General features: G+C 46.7%; 1 protein-coding gene across 1 annotated transcript in view; it reads left to right on the forward strand.

Moving 5' to 3' along the window:
* Positions 1 to 23,959, forward strand: part of RASSF1 (Ras association domain family member 1) — a 70,192-nt gene that overhangs the window by 41,015 nt on the left and 5,218 nt on the right. Inside the window, 3 exon segments of the mRNA XM_077451514.1 lie at positions 16,342 to 16,368; positions 16,371 to 16,451; positions 19,342 to 19,636. Coding sequence (XP_077307640.1) covers positions 16,342 to 16,368; positions 16,371 to 16,451; positions 19,342 to 19,636 — 403 coding nt within the window.

The raw sequence follows: 23,959 nt of genomic DNA on the forward strand, positions 1-23,959 counted from the left end.
AATTATGGCTATCAGTACCCATCAGCAATGCCTGCCAGTACCTCCTTATCAGTGATGCCCATCAGTGCCATCTATCAGTGTCCATCAGTGCCACCTATCAGTGCCTCCCATAAGTGCCCATCAATGTTACCTATCAGTGCCCATCAGTGCCACCTATGAGTGCCCATCAGTACCGCCTATCAATGCCCATCAGTGTTACATATCAGTGCCCCCTATCAGTGCCCATCAGTACTGCCTATCAGTGCCCATCAGTGCCACCTATCAGTGCCACCCATAAGTGCCCATCAATGTTACCTATCAGTGCCCATTAGTACTGCCTATCAATGCCCATTAGTGCAACATATTAGTGCCCCCTATCAGTGCCCATCAGTACTGCCTATCAGTGCCCATCAGTGGCACCTATCAGTGCCCATCAGTGGCACCTATCAGTGCCACTCATAAGTGCCCATCAATGTTACCTATCAGTGCCCATCAGTGCCACTTATGAGTGCCCATCAGTACCGCCTATTAATGCCCATCAGTGCTACATATCAGTGCCCATCAGTGCTGCATATATGTGCCCATCAGTTCCACCTCATCAGTGCCACCTCATCAGTGCCACCTCATCAGTGCCCATCAGTGCCGCCTTATCAGTGCCCGTCAGTGAAGGAGAAAACTTGCTTATTTACAATATTTTATTACAGAAACAAAGAAAACTTTTTTATTTTTCAAAATTTTTGGTCTTTTTTTATTTGTTTAGCAAAAAATAAAAAACCCCCAGAGGTGATCAAATACCAGAAAAAGAAATCTCTATTTGTGGGAACAAAATGGTAAATATTTTGTTTGGGTACAGTGTAGCACGACCGCGCAATTGTCATTTAAAAGCTTAAAATTGGCCTGGGCAGGAAGGGGGGAAAGTGTAGGTATTGAAGTGCTTAACTTTGATTGAAGCCAAAAGTATTGTCTTATTTTTATGCCATCGTGTTTGATAACCCAATGTTCAGGGGTTGTGAATCCTTAAAATAAAAAAAGTTCTTTAGAATCCTGAGAGAACCTATCCTAAGCAAAAAAAAAATTGCGATTCTCATTTTATCCAGAATCGCTTAGCTCTACTCTATTTACAGTAATGCATCTTTGTACATTTTGTGTTTCTTTTATTACTCACACATCATGAAATATGAAACAGAAGTAATCAGATTGGGGATTTTCCATGACGCAGAAAGCTGTATGATACAGGATATGTAATCGCTGGCATTTAAAGTGTAAACCCAGGAATAAAAATGACATATAATGCATCTTATTAGTCCTGAGGGGCGGCGGCAATGTCATCAGTACATTGGCTTAGTATTTAGCATTTCTGCCTTGCAGCTGCATGGAGTTTGCATGTTTTCCCTGTGCTTGTGTGGGTTTCCTCCAATGACATGCTGGTAGCTAAACCGTTTGCCGACCGGCCGCTGTCATTATACTGCGGCAGGTTGGCTTCCCTGCGCGAATCGCCGTAGATGTACGTCGGCCGTTTTTAAGAGCGATAGGGGCGTGCGCACGCGATACCAGAGCCGATGCGTGCGGCCGTCGTCCGCGATGTCCGCAGGCCACAAGTTATAGCAACTCAGAGAGTCAGAACGGGGATCTGTGTATGTAAACAAACAGATCCCCGTTCTCACAGGGGAGTAGAGAGATCTGCTGTTCCTAGTGATCAGGAACAGCGATCTCTCTCCTCCTCCAGTCTCTACACTGCCCCAACCCCCCCACAGTTAGAAACACCTTCCAGGTAACACTTATCCCCTTGATCGCCCACTAGTGTTAACCCCTTCCCTGACAGTGACATTTATACAGTAATCACTGGCTATTTTTATTGCTGTATAAATGTGAATGGTCCCAAAAAGGTGTCCGATCTGTCCGCCGCAATGTCGCAGTCCTGCTAAAAATCGCAGATCGCCGCCATTACTAGTAAAAAATAAATAAAAATGCCATAAATCAGTCCCCTATTTTGTAGATGCTATAACTTTTGTGCAAACCAATCGATATACGCTTATTGTGATTATTTTTTTTTTTTTTTTTTAACAAAAACATGTAGACAAATATATATTGGCCTAAACTGATGAAGAAATGTAGTTATATAATGCAAGATGACGTTATTCCCACATTTATCAGTCAAGGAAGCCATGATGGTCTTTTGCCAGGAAGTCAGCAATGTGCACAAAATTACGAGCCCCCACATGTATAGAGTGCAAGAAGGTAAAAAACCTTTCGCCTTTACAACCATATTAATCTCTTAGCACCGACAGCATGCGAAAATGTGGCTTCTCGGCGGGTGGGCTTTGGCCCCAAGCGTCCACATATGCGCATGCAACATTGCAAAACCAGCTGTCCTGAGAACGCGCGCCCTGAGCACTCCTGGCATAGGTACCAGTGGCTAACGGAAAGCTCCCGATTGCTACTTGCGATCGGGAACTTTTCGAAACATGTGACCACCATGATCGGCGGTCACATGATCACAAACCCCGCCCCGCCTCATGGCATCTGAAACCCCTTAAAGGGCTAGGAGGCACCAGCACTAAGGGGTTAATTGCACCACCATGCATCTGCTAAAACGTGCCAAAACGCATGTTGGCATAGCACCATGTGGTTCGGTGCAAAACGGTTTTTCAAAAGGGTCAGGGACTTGTTTTGCGTGTTTCTCGCGGCCCATTGAAATGGCAGGGCTTCCCTATGAACATGCACTCCATCGCATTTGCATGGTGTGAATGGAGCCTAAGACCAAAAGCAATATAAAATGTAAGAGAAGTCCGTTATTGGGGTGTACATACACTTTAGAGTAGGTTCACTCTTATGCAGGTTGCACTTGATGCGTTTTTCCGGTGCGGTTTGCCTTTTTTTCCACACACTTTTTTGATGCGTTGTTAATGCGTTTATGATGTGTTTTGCATTTTATGGATTTGTTAATGTTGCGAGGGGGAGGTGTCTGCTGTCATGCAAGAATCGCACCAAAAACGCACTAAAAACACATGTACATGAATTTTTCATGCTTTTTTTATGCATTTCCATTAAAGTAAAAATAAAAAAAAGCAACTTGCTGCAAACAAAAAAGTCCCTGACCCTTTCCAAAAATCGTACCTGTTGAAAATGCACAATTGTAAACGTGTTCCATAGGAAATCATGTTAAATGGACCGTAGTGCGTTTTTTGCAAGTCTGAAAACGCATTGCAAAATGCATAGGTGTGAACCTAGCCCAAGATCCGTTGCAGAGTTTTGCGAACGGCCCGGGAACAATGTAGCCTTGTTGCATCATTTGTATTTTATCAAAGCGATTCGGCGGAGGAACTGGACGCACATGGAAGCAGATTAGCAGAAGTGAATGTTCTTAGGCACCCCTCCCCCTGCAGTGCACACGCTGCTGAAATCCCTATGACAGGATGTGGGTGTGGAGCGGTTGGGGGGGGGGATGAAGTCATCGTTTTACCCCTCCCGTCCTTCCCTTTCCTCCTTCCCAATCACAGAGGAGATTACACAGTCTGTATACATTCAACTTCAGAGTTAGAGAAGATCAGGCACGATCTCTGGAAGGCACAGATTGCACCCAGGAAAAGGCTGACGCGCGCGCACACGTTTGGTCAGCGACAGATCTCGTAGGAGCCGGGTACAGAGAGGCATCGCCAGATTTTGTTGGCTTATACGGCATGATGGGTAAAGACGACAAGGATACCCTGTCTTTCGAAAAGACCTGGAACAGCACGACGAGCAGCGGCTACTGCAGCCAGGAGGAGTCTGACCCGGAATTGGAGCTCTTCTACACCGCCAAGACCTCGATCCTGCCCCGGAGGTCCCCCACAAAGACACAGGTCAGGCTTTGCACTGGGCAAGGGATGGGGGAAGGCAGGAGGCTGTTTTATTATATATGATTGATAAAAAAAAATTCCATAGCTTGGTGTTGATAAAGTGACCAAATACACCCAAGCTCAACCAAATGCACACCGAATCCTACAAAACTGAATACACCTCAGATCCTACAAACCCAACCAAATACACTCCGAACCCTACAAACTCAACTGAACCCTACAAACCCAACCGATTACACCCAAAATCCTACAAACCGAATGCACCCCAAATCCTCCAAACTTAACTGAATACACTCCGAACCCTACAAACTCAACTGAACCCTACAAACCCAACCGATTACACCCAAAATCCTACAAACCAAATGCACCCCAAATCCTCCAAACTTAACTGAATACACTCAGAACCCTACAAACTCAACTGAACCCTACAAACCCAACCGATTACACCCAAAATCCTACAAACCGAATGCACCCCAAATCCTCCAAACTTAACTGAATACACTACGAACCCTAAAAACTCAATTGAATCCTACAAACCCAACCAAATACACTCCAAACCCTACAAACTCAACTGAACCCTACAAACCCAACCGATTTCACCCAAAACCCTCCAAACCAAATGCACCCTAAATCCTCCAAACTTAACTGAATACACTCCAAACCCTACAAACTCAACTGAACCCTACAAACCCAACCGATTTCACCCAAAATCCTCCAAACCAAATGCACCCTAAATCCTCCAAACTTAACTGAATACACTACGAACCCTACAAACTCAACTGAACCCTACAAACCCAACCGATTACACCCAATATCCTACAAACCAAATGCACCCTAAATGCTCCAAACTTAACTGAATATACTACAAACCCTACAAACTCAACCAAATACACTCTGAACCCTTCAAACTCAACTGAACCTTACAAACTTAACCAAATACACCTCAAATCCTACAAACTCAACCAAATACATCTCAAATGCTACAAACTCAACCAAATACCCTCTGAACCCTTCAAACTCAACGGAACCTTACAAACTCAACCAAATACACCTCAAATCCTACGAACTCAACCAAATACACCCCAAATCCTTCAAACTGAATACACCCCAAAATCCTACAAACTCAATCAAATACACTCCAAACACCACAAACTCAACTGAACACACCCCAAATCCTACAAAGTGAATACCCCCAAATCCTACAAACATAACCGAATACACTCTGAACCCTACAACCTCAAGGGAACCCTACAAACTCAACCGAATACATCCTGAATGCTCCAAGCTCAACTGAATACACCATTAATCCTCCAAATGCAGTCTAATATACACCCAGAATCCTACAAACTAACCCAACCAAATACACCCCAAACCCTACAAACTCAACTGAATACACCCTGAATCCTACAAACGCAACTGAATCCTACAAACTCATCCAAATACAGCTAAAATCTTACAAGTTCAACTGAATCCTACAAACTCAACCCAATACACTCCAAATCCTACAAACTCAACTGAATACACTACAGATCCTACAAACCCAACCAAAAAAATCCCAAAACTTGCAAACTCGACTGAATGCACCCTAAATCCTAAAACACAAAACATTCCCTGCATTAAAAAGGTATACACGGGGGTCAGGAGAAACTGAAAACAAATACTATAAGAAATATTAGAAATAATTATGATGCCCCTGGAATGGCATTGCCCTTTGGCCTCTGCCTAATTTGCCTATACTGTATAGGTGTAAAAACTGATAAAAGCCAGTTGCAGTGCACGATGCTGTCTGCCATGTTGGCTGTAAATGGCTGCACATGTCTTCCATATTCTGCTCTGCGCGCAGTTAAAGAGGAAATGTCGTAATCAGTTGCAGAACATCGCTGTTCGAAATGGGGGCAGTGTATGGGCAATGGAAGGGTCGGGGGGCAGACCAGAAACCTCAGAGTTATTTTGCAATGTGCAATGTGTCAGCTCTGGAACACTACAGGGTTGGGTGGGCGTAATGCCTTCCATTATCAGGAGAGGTGACTTCATCAACGGTGACTAATTACTAATCATTTCTCATTAAGCAAATCTCCGGGCTGTGATTGGAGGGCTCTGGTCAGCTGACCAGTTCAAAGCTGCTTATGAACTCCATAAGTACCTTTGTCTATTTCTCATAAATGATGACATCATGAAGTGTCCTCCAGTTTTCTCGTATTCTGTGTCGTTCAGTTCTTCTTAAAGCGTGGGAGCCACAAAACTTGGGCAATCAACTTTTTTTTTTATTTTTTTTTATTTTTTTTTAGGAGGGTGCAGCACTGAAATTGTTCAGTCACTTTAACAATCTTGTGTTAACCTCCCTCTACCACTATGATTATGATGGTATTTCCTGTCTCCCCGTCATCCTCCCCACACCTTTGCTCAAATTGTTGCTATAATGTTTCTTTTTGTTGCCATTTGTATATTTTGTATAATGTCAGATGTATCATTATGACCACTGAAACGTCTGCACTGCACTGTGCTGCCTGCTGTGCTTTTCTATTTTATAAATAAAGAATGCATTAAAAAAAAAAAAAAAATTCAAAAGGGGAAACATTGTGTATAAATGTTGATTTGCATTTAAAGCAGAAAAAAAGAAGTGAAAACTCAAAGTGACAAAGAGAAGATGAAAGAGTACAGAGATGCGTGCGTCCTCATTGGGGCTCATTTACATTTTGGACAATGGGCTCCATTCACAGAACCAGATCGCATGCGGTGTGTAGTTGTCAGGACACATTTTGCCTAAATATCGAATGCGATCTTGATTTGAAATGCTCGGTAAATACCGCATGAATAGGCATTAAACTCAATTCACAGAAGAAAATTAATAAATGCATGCGGTAAATAAGTAGTGGTCCCAGCATGCTATAGTTTAAGGAACCGGCAGCCGCCAGTGTCTTTATCAACCAGTAAACAACATGGTTGTTAAGAAGCTGGCGGGCCACCTGCTCGTTAACAACCATGCTGCTTACTAGTTGGTAAGGATGCTGGCGGCTGCCTGCTCCTTAACAACCATGCTGCTTACTGGTTGGTAAGGATGCTGGCAGCTGTCTGCTCATTAACAACCATGCTGTTTACTGGTTGGTAAGGACGCTGGCGGCAGCCTGCTCCTTAACAACCATGCTGCTTACTGGTTGGTAAGGATTCTGGCGGCTGCCTGCTCCTTAACAACCATGCTGCTTACTGGTTGGTAAGGATTCTGGCGGCTGGCTGCTCCTTAACAACCATGCTGCTTACTGGTTGGTAAGGACGCTGGCGCTGCCTGCTCCTTAACAACCATGCTGATTACTGGTTGGCAAGGACGCTGGCGGCTGCCTGCTCCTTAACAACCATGCTGATTACTGGTTGGTAAGGATTCTGGTGGCAGCCTGCTCCTTAACAACCATGCTGCTTACTGGTTGGTAAGGACGCTGGTGGCTGCCTGCTCCTTAACAACCATGCTGTTTACTGACTGTTGAGGATGCCGTTAGCTGCCCACTCCTTAGCAGCCATGTTGTTTACTGGTTGTTCAGGATGCCGGCAGCCACCCACTTCTCAACAACCATGTTGTTTACTGGTTGTTAAGGACGCCGCTGGCCGCTCGCTCCTTAACAACCATGTTGTTTACTGGTTGTTAAGGACCCCGGCAGCCGCCCACTCCTTAACAACCTTGTTGTTTACTGGTTGTTAACGATGTCGGCGGATGCCCGCTCCTTAACAACCAGCTATGTACACTGTGTGGTAAGGACGCCAGCTACCACCGGTAGTAAATTACCGCAGGCTTTCACTACTAAAATACTGCACGACTTCATAAAATAGCGCATGCGGTATTTTAGTCGCATTTTTTAGTGAATGGCAAAAGATCTTTAGAAAACACTGTGTGGTTCCTTATCATATACTCGGATGCGGTAAGATACCACTTTGTGAATGGAGCCCAATTTCTTGCATGTAAAAATAGCACAATTCACAAAAATTTGGTACGATTGTTCTCAATGGGGCAGGTCAGACATTGGTCTGCAGTTCTGTATTGGTACATCTGAAGCTAACCACACACAATACAATCTGATTGTGCAAATTACATCCGTCAAAGGGGTGGATTTACTAAAGGCACATAGACTGTGCGTTTTGCAAGTGCAGTTGCTTCAGAGCTTAGTAAATGAGAAAAGGCTCTGCTGACTATCATCCAATCACGTGCAAGCAAAGTTCCGTTTTTTTTTTCCCTTGCACCTGATTGGGAATTCTTTGAAAAGTGAAGCTTCATCTTCTCTACTAAGCTCTGGGGCAACTGCACTTGCAAAGTGCACAGTCTATTTGCCTTTAGTAAATACATCCCAAAATATATGTAGTTCAAGAGCCTTCCTGATTGGATACAGCCTGATTGGGTATTGATATAACTTAGGTTGGTCCTCATATTACTTAGTGTTGGTACAATTGATTGTACAGTCAGAATGTAACATGTATGGATAACAGAAGGTTTTCTATGCATGGTATGAGGCTGCACAAAAAAAGCAGAAGTCCCTCCAACAGACAAAAAAAAGAGAACAAAGTCATTAAAACGCAATAAAAAAACGAGAACTTCCAAACCAAAGAAAATGCAAATGCAAGAGGGGTGTAGTCTTACATTGCAAAGTGTATTCTGTACATAGAAGAATTTACAAAACGTGTGGATCCTGATAAAGGAACAACATCTGGTTTGGAAAATCTGCATCTTTAATAAAGTTGAAAGACCACTGCATTGTATTCCGGTACCTGTATGGGGTTCACACCTGGAATATATTCCTCACGTTTCCACCCGGGCCAAGCTGGCCGGCACAAATGACTGTTATATAATGCTACCCAGGGAGGACTTCCAGTGGTCACCTTTCATCCATATGGTGCATTTTTTTTTTATTACGGGTATTTATATAGTGCTGAAAATTTACACAGCACTTTACATACGTTACATTCACATCAGTCCCTTTCCCCCAGGAGCTTACAATCTAATATCTGTATATGGCTAATTTGAATGTGAATCAATTAACCTACAAGCAAGCCTTTGGAGGAAGCCCATGCAAGCACGGGGAGGGAGAACATGCAAACTCCATGCAGATAATTTCCTGGCTGGGATTTGCACAAAGGACACCAGTGCTGCAAGGCAAGAGCACAAACCACTAAGCCATTAAAACCCTCCCGCCCCAAAAAATGGTTTGCACATTCCAACTTTGATCGCTCTTCAGAGGGCATTTACAGGTGATGAGAAGGCGTTATATCACCTTCTCACTTAAACCAGCACCAGCAAGTAGTTACAGAAAAGTTTTCGGGGCACCAATTAAGTTGAATGGGACACTTTCCCCGGGGGGGGGGGGGGGGGGGGGGGGGTAGGGGTGGTCGTTACACCCACACCAAACACAACAGCGGGAATAATTTGTGTTGTGATGTGATGCAATACATCACAGTCACAGTATATGTAACCCCCCCCTCCCCCCTCCTCTGCCTTTGCAGTTTAAGAGGGAGCGGTAAAAAAGAAGAGGCTCCACTGCACCTCTTCATCGCCCCCCAAACCACAAGTGTAAACTGTGCCTGTTATGTGGGGGTTGGGCTTTAATTAGTTTGATACTTAAAGTCCATTTAAATCTAAATGTCCATTTTAGACTCCTTTGTCCACAGGGTGACAGCAGTGCTGAGGGATTTTCACATTGGAATGAACAGTGGTGTCACCCTTTTAGAGGAAGTGGAAAATGACAGATCTTCTGGCAGGATCGAACAATGTTACAGGGGATTTACAACAGAAAGAATTGCTGTGTAAATACTACTGATGGACTACAGCCCCGGGGTCCACGGCTTGTATCCCATCCAGGACACTGGTTGCATGGCGTTTCCATGTTCTCCCTGTGCTTGCATGGGTTTCCTCCCACACTACAAAGACATGCTGGTAGGTAATTGGCCCCAGTATGTGTATATACACTATATTACCGAAAGTATTGGGACACCTGCCTTTACACGCACATGAACTTTAATGACATCCCAGGCTTAGTCCACTTACACCACTGACTGTACAAGTGATCTGTGGCTGCATAATGGGGACACAAGAAATGTACACACTGAATCTAAGACCCCAGTGCTGCAAACAGTTGCTGTACTGCCCTAATGTATGGTGGAGGTGAGAGATTAGGGGCTGACAGACAAAATGCAGCATTTTGGAGCCCTGATGAAGGTCTCTTGTAACCCCTGAAATGTGTCAGGATTTTTCTATGAACTTTAATGGCATCCCAGTCTTAGTCCATAGGGTTCAATATTGAGTTGGCCCTTTGCAGCTATAACAGCTTCACCTCTTCTGGGAAGGCCGTCCACAAGGTTTAGGAGGGTGTCTATGGGAATGCTTGACCATTCTTCCAGAAGCGCATTTGTGAGATCAGGCACTAATGTTGGATGAGAAGGCCTGGCTCGCAGTCTCCACTCTAATTCATTCCAAAGGTGTTCTATTAAGTGGAGGTCAGGACTCTGTGCAGGCCAGTCAAGTTCCTCCACCCCAAACTCGCTCAACCATGTCTTTATGGACCTTGCTTTGTGCACTGGTCCAAATCATTTGGTGGAGGGGGGAGGGAGGATTATGATGTGGGTGGAGGGGGGATTGTTTTTCAGGGGTTGGGTTTGGCCCCTTAGTTCCAGTGAAGGGAACTCTTAAGACGTCAGCATACCAAGACATTTTGGACAATTCCATTCTCGCAACTTTGTGGGAACAGTTTGGGGACGGCCCCTTCCTGTTGCAACATGACTGCTCCATAAAGACATGGATGAGAGACTTTGGGGTGGAGGAACTTGACTGGCCTGCACAAGTCCTGACCTCAACCTGATAGAACACCTTTGGGATGAATTAGAGCGGAGACTGTGAGCCGGGCCTTCTCATTCAACATCAGTGCCTGACCTCACCAATGCTCTTCTGGAAGAATGGTCATACATTCCCATAGACACCCTCCTAAACCTTGTGGACGGCCTTCCCAGAAGAGTTGAAGCTGTTATAGCTGCAAAGGGCGGAGCCAACTCAATATTGAACCCTACGGAGTAAGACTGGAGGCCATCAAAGTTCATGTGCGTGTAAAGGCAGGTGTCCCAATACTTTTGGTTATATAGTGTATATCAGAAAGGGACCTTAGCTTGTAAGCTCCTTGAACCCCCCCCCCCCATTCATACGACTGAAGCGCATTGGTGTGCTTTGCATATAGGGCAACCTACTCATCTCAATGGCCTTCCCTATGTGCAACAAACACCTCCAAGAAGGTCAAATATTCACATGAAAAATTGTGTCTTGTTTGACCCGTTTGAGGTCCCAATAACAGCGAGCGTAACCAGAAACGCGTCGCCCGTTATGTGAAATGGTGAGATTTTGGGCGCATTCATACACCAGTGTGAACGGGGCAGGAAGTGATGTGAATGTGCAATATATGTAAAGTGAAATTGTCAGTGCTATACAAATACCTTCAATAAATGCCTTCTTTTTTTTTTTTTATATTTGACCCGGAGTTCTGCTTAACTTGGGCTGGCCATACACTATACAATTTCCTTATTCAATTTCCTTTTAGATTTACCTTCAACTCTGTAGTACAGGGGCCGGCCTGACTGCATATAAAATGAAAGGGCTCAGGTGTGACCTCATATTATATGGTTTTGGTAAATCTAAAGAAAGCTGAACAAGAAAATTGTATAGTGTATGGCCGGCCTAAGCCGATAAAATGGATCACCGAAGGGACGTGTTTATAATGCAGTGACCCCGGAGCTGGGGCGGCCCCCGGGTCATGTATGCGGAGCTCTGATGAGGGGTACAGGGAGCCAACACACACACACAGATCTATATATAGACGGGAGACGGGCGTGTTCTCCGCTTCCTTCCGAAAGGCTTTTCCGGAGTCTTCGCTTCCCAGGACTTCATTTATTCCAACTCAGCCAAACTTTGTGCCGGGCTGGAAAGAATGAGGGGCTTTCCGGCTAAAAAGAGCCAACGCAGCGCCCCCCCCCCCCCCTCTCCCATCCCCCTCCCCCTTCCCTCCTCTACACAGACTGATGCAATACTCAGCAAGAGGGGGAAGGATGGAAGTGGGGGGGGGGGGGGAGGATGGAAGAGGAGGAGGGGGAGGGGGGGGGGTGACCAGAAAACCTTCCAGGCAGATCCTGCACGCAGGCGGCTCCTCGGATCACATCTGAGTTCTTTATGCGCAAATTTAATTGCATTTAAAAGACATTTTTCTCACTTGCAGAAATAAATTTGGCGAAGGTCTTGGGGGTCATTCACATTTGCGCGGCTCGCAGATCTGCTGGTTTTATTTTGCGTCGTGTCGCCCCCGACCTTGGACAGCCATTCAGGGGCAACGTCGGTAGTCCCGGATCTACTCAGCAGTGGACTCGTCAGTAAATTCTCTGCATGAATAATTTCCTGACATGTCACAGTATACAGCAACGGGATCATTGTGCAGAAAAGCTTCAACTTTTATCATTAAAAAGCCGTCCCTGAGCTCCAGGCAGAGACTTCGCCCAGGCTGAGATGATGTCATCAGTCTGCTGCAGGCCAGAGGAGGCATTTCCTTGCCTCCAGTGATCAGACTGTACATTGTAACTTTGTAGAAGGAGGAGGAGGCATTTTCTCAGTCTCCCTCCCCCCAGTGATCAGACTGTACATTGTAACTTTGTAGAAGGAGGAGGCAGCATTTCCTCAACCCTCCTCCCCCAGTGATCAGACTGTACATTGTAACTTTGTAGAAGGAGGAGGAAGCATTTCCTCAGTCCCCCCTCCTCCAGTGATCAGACTGTACATTGTAACTTTGTAGAAGGAGGCGGAAGCATTTCCTCAGTCTCCCCTCCCCAAGTGATCAGACTGTACATTGTAACTTTGTAGAAGGAGGAGGAAGCATTTCCTCAGTCCCCCCTCCTCCAGTGATCAGACTGTACATTGTAACTTTGTAGAAGGAGGAGGAAGCATTTCCTCAGTCTCCCCTCCCCAAGTGATCAGACTGTACATTGTAACTTTGTAGAAGGAGGAGGAAGCATTTCCTCAGTCTCCCCTCCCCCCAGTGATCAGACTGTACATTGTAACTTTGTAGAAGGAGGCGGAAGCATTTCCTCAGTCTCCCCTCCCCAAGTGATCAGACTGTACATTGTAACTTTGTAGAAGGAGGAGGAAGCATTTCCTCAGTCTCCCCTCCCCCCAGTGATCAGACTGTACATTGTAACTTTGTAGAAGGAGGCGGAAGCATTTCCTCAGTCTCCTCTCACCCAGTGATCAGACTGTACATTGTAACTTTGTAGGAGGAGGAAGAAGCATTTCCTCAGTCTCCCCCCCCCCCCAGTGATCAGACTGTACATTGTAACTTTGTAGGAGGAGGAAGAAGCATTTCCTCAGTCTCCCCTCCCCCAGTGATCAGACTGTACATTGTAACTTTGTAGAAGGAGGCGGAAGCATTTCCTCAGTCTCCCCTCCCCAAGTGATCAGACTGTACATTGTAACTTTGTAGAAGGAGGAGGAAGCATTTCCTCAGTCTCCCCTCCCCCAGTGATCAGACTGTACATTGTAACTTTGTAGAAGGAGGCGGAAGCATTTCCTCAGTCTCCCCTCCCCAAGTGATCAGACTGTACATTGTAACTTTGTAGAAGGAGGAGGAAGCATTTCCTCAGTCTCCCCTCCCCCCAGTGATCAGACTGTACATTGTAACTTTGTAGAAGGAGGCGGAAGCATTTCCTCAGTCTCCTCTCACCCAGTGATCAGACTGTACATTGTAACTTTGTTAGGAGGAAGGACAGAAGCATTTCCTCAGTCTCCCCTCCCCCCCCCCCCAGTGATCAGACTGTACATTGTAACTTTGTAGGAGGGGAGGAAGAAGCATTTCCTCAGTCTCCCCTCCCCCAGTGCCAGAGCTTAGTAAATAAAATAAAAATACCCAATTACATGCAAGAAAGAAAAAAACAGCATTTTTGCACGTGATTAGATGATGGAAGTCAGCAGAGCCCCCCCCCCCCCCCCCCCCCCCGAATTACTAAGTTCTGGGGCAATTGGACTTGCAAGTGCACAGCCTTTCTTGCCTTTAGCAAATCAACCCCATAATGTCTGTTTATATTATGTATCAGTGCATATATTATATATTGTCATGTTATGGATCAGTTTAGATTCTGTATCAATGTATATATTACATATGATCAAATTATTATTCCTATATTATGTAATATATAAATTGATACAGAATCTAAACGGATCTATAATATGATCATATGTCATCTATACACAGATACATAATGTAAACGGACACATCATATGATTATATAATCAGTTTATATATAACATATTATGTATCCGTCTATATCTTACATATTATCATATTATGTATCCATTTTATATATTACATATCATATTATGTATCCGTTTATATATAACATATTATCATATTATGTATCCATTTATATATTACATATTATCATATTATGTATCCATTTATATATTACATATTATCATATTATGTATCCATTTATATATTACATATCATATTATTTATTAGTCTAGGTTCTCACTATTGCGGTTTCCCTTCAGCTGCGTTTGCGCAGGCACAGCAGCCCAATTATTTGAATGGGCTGCTATACCACAGAAAACGCAGGGAAAAGGTCCCTGCGCCTTTTCCAAAATCACAGCTGCAGGGAAAACGCATGGTGCTATACGCTTCCCAGTACAGGAAAGGGGCTGCCATAAGAAAAATAGCCTTGGTTCACATTATAAATGACCTATGAATCGCACTGGAAGCACGCCTCTTCAATTTAAATGAGCTCAGTCTCAAATCGCATCGCATCAATGTCACGCGTGCACCAATTTTTTGAAAACGCACTGCAACTAAATCGCATGGTTGTCTTGTACCATGCAATCCATTGCAGGCAAACGCACTGCATTCACGACCTGCAATTGGGGTGTCTCGGACCCCCCCGCAGGAGATCTCAAGGGCGGTGCGATTTGAATGTGGTGTGGAAAAACGCATTCAAATGGCGGGTTTCCAACACGGCATTCTAGTTTGTACCGGGGGGTTAGGGTCCTTTCACACGGGGCGGATCAGTTCTGATCCGCCCCGTGGATATCCGTTTGCTCAGCGGGGATCACTCCGTGATCCCCGCTGAGCAGGGAGATGACCGGTCCTCTCTGCACACTGCGCAGGGACAGATCTGTCACAGCGCCGCTCTCCCCTATGGGAGATCGGATGACGACGGACCGCAGTGCCCCTCGTCACCCGATCCGATCCGCAGACGGATGGAAAAATAGCTTTTTCCTCCGTTACACTTTTTCGGATCGGAGCGGGTCGGATGTCAGCGGACGTGTCACCGCTAACATCCGACGCTCCATAGACCTCTATGGAGCACCCGTTCAGGTCCGCCTGAAAAACTGACAGGCGGGCCTGAACGGGACGTCAGTGCGAAAGAGGCCTTAGGCTGCATTCACGTTTGGTCACTCTGAAAACGCAGACAGAGTCACGAGTTTCTGCCCGCATTTTCAGAAATGCGCAACGCATTTGCGCTGCTGTTTATTTCCTTAATGGCACCTGAAACGTGTTGACACATTTGTCATGCGACAAAATTAGTGAAAACTGGGGCAAAACGCACATCGCCGAAGGTGCCCGGCCCCGTGCCAACGTTTTGTACATTCGCTTCTTTGGCGCTTTTGTCGCACATTGGGTGGCCCAACCAAGTGAATGCGTGAGCAGAGAAATGCATGAAAAAAAAAAAAGTGCGTGGGAATGAGCGTTCCCGCTACACCCAATTGCGTTTTTTTTTCCATGCATTTCTCTGCGTCACGCATTCACTTGAATGGGCCACCCAATGTGCGACAAAAGCGCCAAAGAAGCGAATGTACAAAACGTTGGCACCTTTGGCGATGTGCGCTTTGCCACAATGTAGAATGGGGCTTAACGGCGCCCCTGCATGTCTGCTAACAGCAGTGCGTTTCTGGTGCGGGAAAGCATGCGATTTATACGTCATAGCTGCGAACCTCGGCTAAATGTGTATCATAGAAACTCAAAGCTGACATTTCAGGATTCTCTTCTCTCGCTCTATTTTTTTTTGCTTTACATTCACCTAAACCACACGCAGAGAAGCCAATAAAAAAGAAGAGGGTGCGCTGGTTCGCGCGGTCTGTCCGGGGCGGGGTCCCGGGGTTGTTTAGAAGAAATGAGGAGTGCGGAATCTTCACCTTTCACTGTGAGGAATGTTTAGAGGAAAAACGCGTTTCGTACAATTTGCAGCCGGTAGAACCGGTTCGCGTCATTGATGACCGAGCGAACATTCGAAAGTACACAAATCTGAGAAGTTTATTTTTAAACTGCAAAAAAGAAAATAAAAAAATGGGGCCAGGATGACTGTAGAGGAACTACAACCCCCAGCATGTCATGGCAGCCTATGGGGGGGATCTGTAAATAACAAACGAGGCGCCGTATTGTTTTCTAGGTGGGGAGTTTTTGGCTGGTGTGATAAAGGGGAACTCCGACCTCATTCTGACACATCCCTCTCTTATTCCTCTTTTTTCCAGGATGAGAAACCGGAGAAACAAATCCCGACACCGGAGCGAGCCAGAAGGAGACGGAGCAGAAAATTAAGGACTATAACTCTAAGATTAAGAGCAATCTCTTCATGAGTATGGTACGCTGATGTGAAGAATGATTCTCTTCTGAATAGCTCTGACATATACCGTGGTGATGTACTTGGAACACTGCGCCAGTCACGTCAGTCTCTGTGCCAGAGGAGCTTACACTCTAATATCCACCCACAGTCACACACTATTAATATACAATTATATAGCTCTGACATATACCGCAGTGTTGTACAGAGAACACTGAGCCAGTCACATCGGTCTCTGTACCAGAGGGAGCTTACACTCTAATGACCCCCCCCAGTGTCACACATTATTATTATACATTTATATAGCTCTGATATATACCGCAGTGCTGTACAAAGAACACTGAGCCAATCAGATCACTCTCTGTACCAGAGGAGCTTACACTCTAACAGGGGCGTTGCTAGGTCTACAAAAGATCTGGGGCTAGAGCCCATAGCAACGTAGTAAAGAAAGTCTTACGCTTGGGCGGCATACACATGTATATAATATATGTGTGTGTGTATATATACCCAGAGAGCCCCACTTACATCAGGCTCCCCAGAGAGCCCCCCCACTTATATCAGGGTTCCCAGAGTGCCCCCCTTACATTAGGGTCCCCAGAGAGCCCCCCCTTGAATTAGGGTCCCCAGAGAGCCTCCCTTAAATTAGGGTCCCAGAGAGCCTCCCCTTGGATCAGGGTCCCCAGAGAGCCTCCCCCTTAAATCAGGGTCCCCAGAGAGCCCCCCTTTAAATCAAGGTCCCCAGAGAGCCCCCCTTAAATCAGGGTGCCCAGAGAGCCTCCTCCTTAAATCAGGGTCCCTAGAGAGCCCCCCTTTAAATCAGGGTCCCCAGAGAGCCCCCTTTAAATTAGGGCACCCAGAGGCCCCCACCTGCATCAGGGTCCCCAGAGAGCCCCCCACATACATCAGGGTTCCCAGAGTGCCCCCCCTACATTAGGGTCCCCAGAGAGCCTCCCCTTGAATCAGGGTCCCTATAGAGCCTCCCCTTAAATCAGGGTCCCTATAGAGCCTCCCCCTTAAATCATGGTCCCCAGAGAGCCTCCCTTTAAATCAGGGTCCCCAGAGAGCCCCCCTTAAATCAGGGTCCTCAAAGAGCCCCTCTTTAAATCAGGGTGCCCAGAGAGCCCCTTTAAATTATGGCCCCCAGAGAGCCCCCCCCCACCTGCATCAGGGTCCCCAGAGTGCCCCCCCACTTACATCAGGGTCCCCAGAGAGCCTCCCCTCCCCTTGGGGTCCCCTGCAGAGACTTGGGGCTATTGGCCCCAGATTCGGGGCTATAGCCACAAAAGCCACCCCCCTAGCGACGCCACTGCACTCCAATGTCCCTCCACAGACACACACTATTATTATTATACATTTATATAGCTCTGACATATACCGCAGTGCTGTACAGAGAACAGCGAACCCAGGACACGTTTGTGCTGTGTAAGCGATAATTGGCGCACGATACAGGTAACGGCGTCTCCGCACACACTTTGGTATCTACTATATGGAGATAATATTACAGAAACATAGGTGACAGATGACACCATAACAAGGTGACAATGACAGATGACACCAGCTGCTTGAAAATCAAGCGGAACAAAACAAAGACCATCTGTGCTGAGTGCATTCAGACATTTGTACTCGGCATCCAAACCCAGACAGACACGGGCAACTGCTTATACAGAGCAATATACACCACTGACTGTACAAGTGATCTGTGGCTGCATAATGGGGACACAAGAAATGTACGCACTGAATCTAAGACCCCAGTGCTGCAAACAATTGCTGTACTGCCCTAATGTATGGTGGAGGTGAGAGATTAGGGGCAGACAGACAAAATGCAGCATTTTGGAGCCCTGATGAAGGTCTCTTGTAACCCCTGAAATGTGTCGGGATTTTTTTATGACTTTAATGGCCTCCCAGTCTTAGTCCGTAGGGTACAATATTGAGTTGGCCCTTTGCAGCTATAACAGCTTCAACTCTTCTGGGAAGGCCGTCCACAAGATTTAGGAGTGCGTCTATGGGAATGTTTGACCATTCTTCCAGAAGCGCATTTGTGAGGTCAGGCACTGATGCTGGATAAGAAGGTCTGGCTCACAGTCTCCGCTCTAAGTCATCCCAAAGGTGTTCTATTGGGTTGAGGTCAGGACTCTGTGCAGGCCAGTTAAGTTCCTCCACTCCGAACTCAATCATCCACACTATATTGCTAAAAGTATTCGGCCATCAAATCATTTGGTGGAGGGGGGATTATGGTGGGGGGTTGTTTTTCAGAGGTTGGGCTTGGCCCCTTATTTCCAGTCAAGGGAACCCTTAAGACATCAGCATACAAAGACATTTTGGACAATTTCATGCTCCCAACTTTGTGGGAACAGTTTGGGGGATGGCCCCTTCCTGTTCCAACATGACTGCGCACCAGTGTACAAAGCAAGGTGAAGGAACTTGACTTGTCCTGACCGCAACCTGATAGAACACCTTTGGAATGAATTAGAGTGGAGACTGTGAGCCAGGCCTTCTCGTCCAACATCAGTGCCTGATCTTCCTTCTGGAAGAATGGTCAAACATTCCCATAGACACCCTCCTAAACCTTGTGGACGGCCTTCCCAGAAGAGGTGAAGCTGTTATAGCTGCAAAGGGTGGGCCAACTCGATATTGAACCCTACGGACTAAGACTGGGATGCCATTAAAGTTCATGTGTGGGTAAAGGCAGGCGTCCCAATACTTTTGACAATATAGTGTATGACCGTCATAAATTTTCTATGTTTATTTTTCTGCTTTACTGGCTATGTTCAGTTTGTGTGTGTAAAGGCAGGTGTCCCAATACTTTTGGTAATATCGTGTACATTAATACATACATTAGTAGACTGAAGCTCTCTCCTTTTATTCTTCTACATATTTTACTGACTTCCTGATGCTTTTTTTTCCCTCTCAGAACAAAGATGGCTCTTACACCGGCTTCATCAAGGTTCAGCTAAAACTGGTCCGCCCGGTGTCCGTCCCTCCTGCCAAGAAGCCGCCCTGCGCCCGGGAACGGAGGGGGTCGGCCAACTCCCAGCAGGTGAAACGCAGGACCTCCTTCTACCTCCCCAAAGACGCCTCGAAGCACCTCCACCTCAGCTCCCGGACCCCGGCCAGCGAGGTCATCCAGGCGCTCCTGCGCAAGTTCACCGTTCTCGACAACCCGCGGAAGTTTGCGCTGTTCCAGCGGACGGAGCAGGAGGGGCAAGGTGAGCCAGAATCAACTTTCACTAGGCTCGGTCTACCTATTATAACCATGGGGGGGGGGGGGGGCATCATGTGACTTCCAGGTATGCCCCTTGTACTAACTGCCATTCTTGTGCAGCTGGAAGATGTAGGGAAGCACACGATGGAATGTGCCTCGAAAATGGCCATTTGTTTCTAAAAACGAATCCATAGGGCTCTGGGAATCCTTTGTCATGTGTTACGTTTCATTTGTAAAACAAAAATTAGATACAAATAGTAACAAAAACAATAATATATAAATATGTAAGAATAGTGTGTCTTTAGCCAATATAATAATATAAGCTTCGGATGGAAGAGGGGTAGTTAGAACCTCTGTCCTTCCTGTTGGGGAGATTTCTATAAATACATACATGTTGGTTATTAACATATCAAAGCAAAAACTACAATAATTACAATAATTGAAATGGCCTCCAAGCTCTCTAATCTGCCAGGTGTATTGGAAAAGAGACCCTGGATAGCGGTATCTCAGTCCTATACCCCAAAATAGGTATAAAATAGGTCCAAACATGGCTTTAAACTAGGTCAACGCGTTTCGTGGTTTGGTGTTACCACTCATCAGGAGCATGATAATGATAAACAGGTCTGCTGTGTATAGGAGGCCTGGTGTGGCACTGGGTGCCGGAGGCCCACCGGTAATGTCAGGCACGGGAACTGAGGGAGCATGTAGAATGACCGAGACCCACACCAAAGCCCCACCCAAGGTGGACAGGCATCCATGGACACAGAATCCATTCAGGGCTGGGGATGTGTAAATAATAATATGTGTTGAGGGCTCAAATTAGAAGTGTAGATGTCAGGGTCCAATGGAGTTCAATGTCGCATTCACTTACACACATTGCACTCCATTTTTTTTCTAGAAGCACGTGATTAGAGCCCGAGGCTCTAATTGGCTTCAAAAAAAGGGTGGGCTCCGGGTGCAGAGCAATGTTCCCCCAAGCCCATCCAGTTGTATGACAATAGAAGTTTAACATTCACTATTGTCCTCCTGCTTCTCCTCCCGGCCAATCAGAAAGCAGGTCCTGAGACTAAGGGGAAGCTGAGGAGGAGGAAGGAGGAGATTCGGGGAAGCGGAGGAGGGAGGAGATGCAGGGGAAGCCAAGGAGGAGGAGGGAGGAGATGCAGGGGAAGCCAAGGAGGAGGAGGGAGGAGATGCGGGGAAGCCGAGGAAGAGGAGGGAGGAGACGCAGGAGAAGCCGAGGAGGAGGAGGTAGGAGACTCAGGGAAAGCCAAGGAGGAGGAGGGAGGAGACGCGGAGAAGCCGAGAAGTAGGGAGGAGACACAGGGAAGCCAAGGGGGAGGGGGGAGACACATGGGAAGCCGAGGAGGAGGAGGGTGGAGATGCAGAAGAACCCGAGGAGGAGGAGGAGGGAGGAGACTCAGGAAAAGCTAAGGGGGAGGAGACGTGGAGAAGCCAAGAAGGAGGGAGGAGACATGGGGAAGCCGAGGAGGAGGGGGGAGACACGGGGGAAGCTGAGGAGGAGGAGGGAGGAGGCGTGGAGAAGCCGGGGAGGAGGAGGAGGGAGGAGACGCGGGGAAGCCGAGGAGGAGGAGGGAGGAGATGTGGGGAAGCCGAGGAGGAGAAGGGAGTAGACACGGGGAAGCCAAGGAGGAGGAGGAGGGGGGAGACACAGGGGAAGCCGAGGAGGAGGAGGGAGGAGACTGAGGCAAAGCCAAGGAGGAGGAAGGAGGAGACGCGGAGAAGCCGAGGAGGAGGAGGAGGGAGGAGACGCGGAGAAGCCAAGGAGGAGGAGGGAGGAGACACGGGGAAGCCAAGGAGGAAGAGGGAGGAGACGCGAAGAAGCGGAGGAGGAGTGAGGAGACGCATGGAAAGCTGATGAGAAGGAGGAGGGAGATGACGCAAGGAAGCCGAGGAGGAGGAGGGAGGAGATGCAGGAGAAGCTGAGGAGGAGGAGGAGGGAGGAGACGCGGGGAAGCTGAGGAGGAGGAGGGAGGAGACACGGGGAAGCCGAGGAGGAGGAGGGAGGAGATGCGGGGGAGCCGAGGAGGGAGGAGATGCGGGGGAGCCGAGGAGGAGGAGGGAGGAGATGCGGGGGAGCCGAGGAGGGAGGAGATGCGGGGGAGCCGAGGAGGAGGAGGGAGGAGACATCGAGGAGGAGGAGGAAGGAGGAGATGCAGGGGAAGCCGAGGAAGAGGCCTAGATGGGGTAAGTGTGGGAACCGATTGACCGATCATCTGACGGGGGGGGGTGTGCGGGAGGGAGGGGGCAGCGGGGGCTAACCGAAACCCCCCACCCCCCCCAAAAAAAATATACCACCAGCCGCCAATGCTTCATTTTAAGGTTTCTCCTGTATTCCTGTTCGAGTGACAACTATAATCTTGAATTTCCCATCACTTCCTGTGCCTGTGACACCAGGACCCGTAAGGTGGCTGAACCTGCCCCGGTGTCGACACAAACTGCAAAAAAGCAAAGAAAAAAATTGACTATAGACACATTTAGAAAAAAGGGGAGGAAGGGGCAGGCGGGACTTTTAAGGTACCAGGAAATAGAATAATCAATCACTTTAGAAAAATATTCATCTTATTTAAACAATTCTTTAAAATCGCAGTAAACATTTACAAGAATCTCCTTTCGTTTTTTTTTTGACATGTACAACCACTTCTTCCTCTACATGTTTCGCTCAGAGGAGCTTCCTCAGGAGTTTTTTTGGAAGTGTCGCATGAAGTATTATATACTATAAGAGAAACAACAATTGGAAATGATTATGCTTGAAAATTGCCATGAATAAAATCGCATGGCATGTCAGTAAGACATATCTGTATGTATTGTTATAATGAAATAATCATATTATACAAATGACATTTTATACAAGATAATGATGAGCTGAGAATGAGTGCCTACCGGATGATGGGGTTCATGAAAGGGCAAAGTATTTTCCTAGATTCTAGAATAGATAATAAGAAAAGTGGAACCGATTGAATCTTCCATCCCTGAACTGAAAGGATGATCTCTCTGATAAAACAGACAAAAAACACACACAGACACATTTAGACACAAATGTATTCATGTTCATTCGCACTTCACGGATGATCGATACACAGAAGAGACTTCTCTGTGATGTCATCATCTATAGAAGAATCAGCCAGCTGTCACTTGAATAGAAAGACGTTCAGAGCGGGGGTGGGGAGGTGGGTGGCGGATTCCAATCTCTTTGATTTTTTTGAGAGAAGAAATACAATGTAACTATTTATAACTCCCTTCATTTGTGTTTATTTCAGTCGCTCCTTTCAGTGCCGTTATTATCTGAAATCTGACTGTAAACTGAGTTTTCACACATCATCTGAAATCAGGCTTGCAGTGGGCGTGTCTGCTCTGTAAGGGGCTGGGGGGAGGGTACTTTTGTGCGTGTACAGAGAGTAGAAAGGGGAATCTGTACAGAGAGAAGGTCCACAAGCACCTGGCCACCCCCGCCCTCCAATGAGCTGTAAACAACTTTAGCGGCATAGGGTGAAGGTCCTGCCCTTTTTTTTGCGCCCCCCTCCTGCTGAAGTACCCAAGCCAGCTGCCTCTCCTGCCTAACCGTCCAGTTGGTCCTGTCAGGGAGGCTGCATAGGGTCCCACAATTCCTACTGGCGGCCCCTGCTGGTAGTTGTTTTCACTGCTAGTTCAGAGAATGAACGGGGGGCGGGGCAGTGACACAGAGGGTGCAGTACTGCCACCCTCTAAAACAATTCATATGTGGGGGAAATCCACCTTACTATCAAAAAATCTAATTTATATTTATATAATATAATATTTTATATAAAATATTAATAATAAATAAATAATAATAATAATAAATAAATGAAATATTTCAAAAAATTGTCCCTGTAAAAAAAAAAAAATACATAGTAGTCCTCGGAATCTGGATCTATCTTGCTCCATACACTGCTCTTCTCCAGCGCCGCCATCTTGGCAGATCCCTGGGCATGCGCTGAAACACATTGAGCCCGCCAGTACACTGGCAGAGATCCTGGCGGCATTTCTGCGCATTCACGAGATTCTGTAAAACTGCATCCAGGGATGCATGACGTAGAAATCCCAGGAAACAGAAATGCTGCAAGGGCTCCCTGAGTGACCCGTGGCGTGTGTGCGCATGCGCGGAGTCCAAGTACGCTAGGCTTAGGTCCGCTTTAACCAAATCATTTCTTATGAATCCATTGCAGGGTTTTTTTTTTTTTACCCTAAAGAGATCCCGCCAGTAACAGCACTTCCTGTTGCAGGCTGACAACGCTAAACCGCCGCCTCTCAATTAGCGGCAGCGTTGTCAGCCTGCTGCGGGAGCTCC

This window comes from Lithobates pipiens, unplaced genomic scaffold (assembly GCF_037356315.1).
Source record: "Lithobates pipiens isolate NorthernLeopardFrog02 unplaced genomic scaffold, aLitPip1_a1.2 Scaffold_23, whole genome shotgun sequence".
NCBI classification, from domain to species: Eukaryota; Metazoa; Chordata; class Amphibia; order Anura; family Ranidae; genus Lithobates; species Lithobates pipiens.